Source organism: Penaeus japonicus, unplaced genomic scaffold, assembly GCF_977035675.1.
Source record: "Penaeus japonicus unplaced genomic scaffold, GWHDUDI00000001_assembly GWHDUDI00000007, whole genome shotgun sequence".
Classification (NCBI taxonomy): Eukaryota; Metazoa; Arthropoda; class Malacostraca; order Decapoda; family Penaeidae; genus Penaeus; species Penaeus japonicus.
In genome coordinates this window covers 10817135-10824634 of record NW_028234409.1, presented here as the reverse complement: position 1 = coordinate 10824634, position 7500 = coordinate 10817135, and the positions used below count along the sequence as shown (strand labels likewise).

Sequence of the window (7500 nt, the reverse complement as noted above, 5' to 3'; positions counted from 1 at the left end):
TCAAATCCGATGCCGCCATTTTCCAAGGTAGACCAAATCGTATGAGGTTTTAAATATTATACTCATTTGGAATATACTTTCAACCAAGAGCTTGAGTATGTAGTGGTATTTTTACTAAAAGCGGCTACAATATTTTATATCTGTATTGCCAGTGGAGTCTGCAACATGAGAAGTAGGTTTAACACCAAATATGGTATTGATATAGACTGGCAGTGTTACTATGGTCTCTTGTCAATACGGACTATGAATGGCTTCAGTCGGTCCGAAAATGAGATAAAACGTAGAGGACTTTCTCTATAACAAACTCAAGAACATGTCGAACGTGAAAGCATATAAAACAAAAATGACATTTCCTTATCACTCGAGTTTCACGGCAAGTGTAAAGAAGTAAAAAAAAAACCGGAATATTCGTGAATTCGAACGCTTTTCCTCACAAAATCAAAGCATTCGTAAACAGAAATCAACACAAAAACGACCCGAATCACTAATTTCGCAAAAGTCCAGCTTTTCATGTTCGTTGATGTGGTGCAAGTCGCAGAGATTGAGTCTCCATATGAGTAAAAGATATGTTTTTAAACATAGTAAGATCTCCCCTACAGCCAAAAGCAATGGAGTTGTCGAGAGCATCTGGATCACCGCAGAAAAGAGTATAAGGATAAGCCAGATTTGCGGAGCAGATGGTACGCCTTGCTTGTATGCACTGAGGCGAGCCCGCGAAAAGAATATGTATTGTTCCCGCACTATTGGCGCAATGTATAGATATTATAACTATTATAAATGTATACACAATCATACAATCAACTGTCTTTGTATACACTGAGTTATTCCCCTCACTCTCAGGTCTGTGTCAGTGTATTGGGTCTGTCAGCGCTTGAATGTTAGTACTTTATTACAGCATGGTGGCGACGTGACCTGACAACTGATTTGCTCGACCCTTGCCTTCAGAATTCAATGAGGTGTATTTCCCACCGAGATACAAGAGTGAATTTTGTTCTTGTTTATAAAACTGAAACAAATAGGCAGCAAGGAAACTCCGAAATAATGAGTGCAGTTTAATTTTATCGTCCGACGAAAAAAGGTGTTTGTTCTTAGCCTCTATCATCGAATTTCCGCCCTTATGCCTATGGTTAGTTTCAAAGAACGTAGTAAAGCAAATTTAATGTTTCTGTTGCAATTTTGCCAAACTAACAGATCAGCCGAATAACAAAAATGGACTTGAATCAACATTTGGAGGTCTGTTTGGATCGGCCGGGGTCAAGACAGGTTATATAGAGGTCGTAACAAATAAACCTTTTCGTCTGTTTCCTGTAGCGACAAATAATTCGCGTTTGTGCTTAATTTTTAATGCGAGTTTGTGAAAAGAAAATGTGAATCCGTGTTTGTAAAAAAAAAAAAAATCATTCTTGTCTGTAAAAAAATAAAAATAAAAATACGTCAACTCAATTTTATGCAAAACTTGTCAGTTCGAGTAAACATAGCTAATGTTATCTAGAAACTTAATTCACGAAGTTATTTAATTAGAAATTATAGAACAACGACATGACACAAGCTATTCAAGAAGACTCCAAACTACGTGCAAAAATTCATCCTCAAACAAACCAAAGGTCATGCTGATGTAAGGTCAGAGAGAAAATTAAAGTGCTGAAAATGTGTTACCTGAGTGCACCGGTTTTCCCAAAATCGGTCAAAACACTGGTTCTTATATAAATATGAGAATGCCGTAAAAATGTAGAAAAGGAAGAAAATCTAAAAAAAAATCCACATACATTATATATCATTGTTGACAGTCGGTACGGAATTATGGTGACTCGAATAGTGAATTTTAAGAACAATCCTTGTCATTAGTAAATCACAAATAAAGCAAATCATGAGACAATTAAAAAACAGCAACTTCCTTTGACCAAAGTAAAAAGAGATTGCACAAACGTATTGGCATGAATATCAACAATCTTTGCAACTCCGGATACAGAGGACCACAGACAAGCATAAGAACAGATGAAAGAAATGTAGAAATAGACGAATAGCAAAGAGCAAGACGGAACCTCTCACACGATAAGCTTCTACAGGTGTTACTGCGCACTACGTAGGGATTAAATGTCCTTCAGTAATTTGCTCTAACTGTCAGTCTCTCCCCAGCTCGATGATGACTATGGAAGCGTCGTCATCATGACAGTAAATTTCCTTGAAGGCTAAGCATCTGTTTAATTAATAAAGTAATTCTCAGCGGGTTTCATGCGACACCTCAACAAACCTTTTTTCATACTTGGATAAATATATATACATTTTTTCCTTTTTTTATGCATGCAACGTTTAATGTGATGCATGTCGGGATGGGGAAGACTTGTTAATAGCGGTTTAATATAAAAAAAACCCTTTTATTTCCTTAATATTGGTCACACAATTACACTGGATCATTAGCTAGTCATTGTATAGGCATGTCATGAACTAAGTCATGTTATCTATGATATCATGCACACCACAAATAACCAACAGACTATACAAAGATAGGTGTCAATATAACATGCTCTCCCGCTAGGTTAAGTTAGGTTATCTTATCTTACGCAATGCTATTCTATATAAAGGTGAGTTAGATTAGGGTAGGTTAATTTGGATTTTGACTGAGTGAACTGAAGCTAAGACCTCTGCTCTGTTAAGAGCATAGACTACAGTGACATATTAACCACTAACAAAATCCAGGGAAGTGGATGAATATAATATCTTTCTTTTGAATTCAGTGAAGGTATGGACATGTTATTTTTGGTACATTTTTCGTTGGATATTACTTGCTAATGGTATCTCCTTTTTACAACAAACTCTTTACGGGTGTTTTCTACTTAAAGGAAAATGGAAAGTTCATACATATTCCCATGTAGACGCTGAGTAACGTTTATATATTTGTCTTTCGTGTTAGGGAATAATACAATTAAAATATACTCTTTAGTAGGTTTCTTGATAGGTATCTTGCCAGGAGAAAATGTTTCGTGTATCTTAGTCCCTATGAAGGAAGTTTGTCCTTTTGTCCTTCTCACTGAGAAACGCCTCCTTACAGGACGTTGTCGCAGCGGTGGCCGGAGAGCTGCACGTTCCTGCCGTAGACCGTCCTGACCTGCTCGGTGCCGAACTGGCCGTAGATGAAGATGAAGTTGGCGGGGTAGCCGAGGGAACGCAAGGAGTGAAGGCAGGAGATGCTCATGGTAGGGCCCCCGCACATGATGATCTGAAACACACGAAAGAAGCTCGTCATTTCCTTCTGTGTGAAATTTCTTCCAGATATACACAAAATAGGTAATGTAAAAAAAGGGAAATATATATCTGCATTAAAGCCATTATTTTCCGCGAGTGCGATGCTCTTAAGAGAGACCTTGTGCTTGACGCCGTTGGGTTTGGTCACGTGCTTGTCAATCATCTGGGTGTCGATGAAGCCCTCCTCGCCCTCCCACTGTTCGGGCGTCTCCCCGAGCGAGTACACAATCTTCAGACGTGAATCCTTCGCTGAAAAGAAAAAGGAAATACTCAGCACCTCGCAGACTATCTCTCTCAGTGCAAGATCATGCATTCTGTGGATCATCAGTGAGAAGAACCGATGGCTAACCATTCCATCATAGATACGTCTTCTGCTCCTACTAACCTGCATATCCATCAAGCTCCTCGCGGTACAGGATCTCGTCGTAGTTCTCGGAGAAGTAGAGGAGCTTGATCTTGGTCTTGTCGTCGGGGTTGTGCATGACGGCGCGGATGAGCTGCATGCCGGGGGTGATGCCTCCGCCCGAGGCCAGAAGCGTCACCTCGTCCAGCTGGTTCGCCTCGTACTCGAAGCCTCCGCAAGGGCCCTGGAACTCCACCTCGTCGCCTGGAAACGCTCGCTTATTAGCCATCTATCAAAGTTTCACGACTTAATCTCAAAGTCGACCGTTTACTCCTCTCAAAAGCTTCTTCAATTCAACTCCACTGACCAACGTCTCTATCATACCTTACTGAATACAGTATATTTTGAGATGCACGACCGGGAGACTCACCTGGCTTGAGGGCCTTGAAGTGCTGAGACATGAGACCCTGAGACTCGAACCTGAGTACGAGTTCGATGCGTCCGAAGTCGTCCGGACGCGACACGGGCGAGAAGTACCGCTGGTGCTCCTTTCCCTTGATGTTCACGCGCACCTTTCGTAAAACAGAAAAAAAGGAATGAGCGCGTGTGCAGTATTTCAAATAAAACATTATAATATCAAACTGATGTCTGATGCCAATAACTATAAAATCGTTCCTCGTAATATTTGGTAAAGCATTTTTATATACCTAAAGACCTACATGCATCCTGTGCATACGTGGCTGTCCAAAATATATAAACAAACACTTCAAAGACTTGGCGGTGCAACTCACCACAATATACTGGCCGGTGAAGCACCCTGTGTGGTCGGTGTTCTTGGGCAGAGAGAAGACGAAGGCGGCCATCTTGTCACTGACGGGCGTGTGCGTCTTGAGGACAAGGGGCACCCATGAGTTCGGCTTCAGGGCGGGCTCGTGGCTCACGCCGTCCTTCGTCTTCAGTATCTGCAGGTCGGTCAAATACTCAGGATTGATGCGAATATCATTTAATGTGATGAATACTGGAGTTTGTTATGAGAGAATTAAATACTCGTTGATGTGAATATCAAGTAATGTAATGAGCAATTAAATGCGTTCGAGCGGATACATAGGTACTTCGAGCCATCATGCATATTGCAAAAACCTCCGTTTTCGGCGCCTTTCAGGGGAGAGAGAGAAGGACCTTCTTACCTTACTGTTGACCGCCGGAGGACACGTGTTGAAGGGATTCTCGAAGTCGGTGTCTTGGAATGGGTGCTTGAGCTCATCCGCCTTCTCCTCTGCCTCCACGTCTTCCATAAGCGCTTTGGCGAGTTCCTTGCGCTTGCTGATGCTCATCTTTTTGATCTCGTGGTGGACGACGCGTTCGTTTGGCCACTGGTCCCTGGAAGTCATGTTTTGATACTTTAGAGGGTATTACGTAATAATTGCTGAGAATCTTTGATGTGGTGATTGCATGCTTCCCAGATCCTACTCATGTGCAATTACTATAGATAGGATATTCATGCTTCTTCCTTTTTCTAAAGATGATCAGCAGATCAACGGGCGAAGAGATACAAAAGTCGCCTCACCAGTAGTCGATGCACTCGATGTTGTTGAGCGCCGTCTTGCCCACGAACTGACGTAGGACTTCGTTAGAAGGACCCATCACCCAGCCTGCCTTGCCGTCGCGCAGGAGTCGCTCGATCCCCAGGTCGGTCTGCAGAGGCCATGCTTCAATGTGAACACTTACCAAAGGCTTAATTCTGACTTCTACTTACTGACGACATGGGTCTTTTGAAAATATTTGCGGCCTCTGCTTACGTCAAGGATCTATCTTTTTTTATCTTATTATTTTTCTTCCCTTGTCTGCTTAGGTAAAGTATCTATCTTCTCTTATCTTTTTACCCTTGTCTGCTCAGGTAAAGAATCTATCTTTTTTTTTAAATCATTTTACCCTTATCTCCTCAAGTAAAGGATCCATCTTTCTTATCTTATCATTTGTCTACTTAGGTAAAGTATCTATTTTTTCTAGGTAAAGTAACAATTTTTCTATCTTCGTATTTCTCTTATCATTATCTCGTTGTTTCGCTACTCTCCTTTCCTTGATTAACCGATACTTAAAAAAAAAGAAAAAAAGAGCAACACAATCAAAAACACCAGAGTCACTCTTCTATTACCATTACCGGTAAAGATAACACGAGAAGGAAATTAATTAAGAACAGGACGGACGCACCTTGTATCCAGACCCTCCGCAGGCGTGTAGCATCTTGTCGCTCACGTGACTGACGTTCTTGGCAGCAACGAACTTAGCTTGCCACAGCCAGTGAAGGAAGCCAGCCCTGAAGGCAAGTGGAAGTACAACTTTAGCTAATGGCTCAGGCTGGAGGAGAATGGCATTGGCATTGTCTGTTACTTATTTTCTCTCGCTCATTCATTCATTTTCTCTCTTTCTTTCTTTCTCTTTCTTTTTTCTCTTTTTTTTCTCTCTCTCCCTCCTTCTCTCTCTCTCTCTTTCTTTCTCTCTCTCTCTCTCTCTTTCTCTCTTTCCCTCCCTCTCCCTCTCTCCTTTTCTCTCTTTCCCTCCCTCTCCCTCTCCTCCTCCCTTTCTCTCTCTCCCTCTCTCTCCCCCCTCCCTCCTCCTCCTCCTCTCTCTCTCTCTCTCTCTCTCTCTCTCTCTCTCTCTCTCTCTCTCTCTCTCTTTCTCTCTCTCTCTTTCTCCCACTCTCCCTCTCCCTCTCCCTCTCCCCTTGTCTCTCCCTTGGTCTCTCTCCCCCGTCCTTCGTCTCTCTCTTCTTTCTTCTCCACTCCTCTCTCTCTCTATATATATATACATAATATATATCCACACCTCATCAGACCGCGCCCACTTACCTCCCCCGCATCGGCCACACCCCCCAGCTCCCTCGCGCGGAAACCTTTTACTGACCTTGCGTCCATCGCCAGGCGGCCCGACCATCCTATCGAGGTTAAACTTTCCTTCAATGATGAGCGGGCCGGACATATTGCCGTGCATACCCAGGGCATCCCAGTCGTCGGTGTTGGCACGCACTTCGTCCTACAGAGAGGAATGAAAGAACAGAGACCCATAGAGAGACTATATGAGAGGTTAAAAAAATAAAATAACATCGCTGGAATGTGGTCGTGTATAAGATTATGTTCGCCAAGTAAGGCTTGTATTGGTATTCAATCTTTAGAAGGGAAGGGAATGTTGTGTATTTACATAACGTCTCATTAATCCTATTTGGATAAACTGGGGAGTTTCTATTTATTGTTTAAGATACAATTATAGAATGGATAAGTCATAGCCGCCTATCGGTCAATATGCCTAACTGATCGCCCTTGTAAACAAAGATTAAATGGATCGTTGCGTTTGATGTCAAAAGTGGAGGAAGATGGCAACCAGGTGTTATTACTCTTGCAAGGTATTATTACTCTTCCACACAACAGGATTGGAGGTCCAAGATGTCTTCAGTACAATACTTACTTCCCCCCCCCCCCCCCCCAACTCCGTGAATTATTTATAAGATTTTTTATTGGCTCCGTTCATTCCACATTTAAGTGTAGGTGGCAAATGCAGTGGGACCGGGATGAGATTTAGCCCAGTTGTCTATTGCATGAGCTACTCTTACCCTTTCATATCTTATCCTTTCAATATAGTCTACTTCCCACACTTCAATTATCCTAGATTTTCCCTAACCTTAGCTTTCTTCTACCTGCTGTACAATACGAAAAAATACCTCGACTATTGTAACCCGCCTCTACCCTTCCCGTAAGGTACTACGCCGTTTATCCCCTTACCCCTTATAAAATTGTACCTGGGATAAAGTCGTGATAATATATTACTAATATCATTCACCATATTTAGTACAGTTTTTCCTCCTTGCTTTGCATATTTCAACCCCGGATAAGAATCACCAAGAGAAACTCACTCGAAAC

At 42.1% G+C, this 7500-nt stretch overlaps 1 protein-coding gene across 1 annotated transcript in view; it reads right to left on the bottom strand.

Annotated features, from left to right (window-relative positions):
• Window positions 1-2860: 2860 nt before the first annotated feature.
• The window catches only part of LOC122264253 (uncharacterized), a 15511-nt gene continuing 10871 nt past the window's right edge, over window positions 2861-7500 (bottom strand). The window contains exons 9-17 of the mRNA XM_086538187.1: window positions 6436-6619; window positions 5798-5976; window positions 5154-5281; window positions 4774-4966; window positions 4378-4548; window positions 4017-4158; window positions 3629-3850; window positions 3362-3492; window positions 2861-3217 (exon numbers count right to left, since the gene is read on the bottom strand). Of these exons, the coding sequence (XP_086394313.1) occupies window positions 3044-3217; window positions 3362-3492; window positions 3629-3850; window positions 4017-4158; window positions 4378-4548; window positions 4774-4966; window positions 5154-5281; window positions 5798-5976; window positions 6436-6619 (1524 nt within the window). The 3' untranslated portion in view covers window positions 2861-3043. The remainder of the gene's footprint in view (window positions 3218-3361; window positions 3493-3628; window positions 3851-4016; window positions 4159-4377; window positions 4549-4773; window positions 4967-5153; window positions 5282-5797; window positions 5977-6435; window positions 6620-7500) is intronic.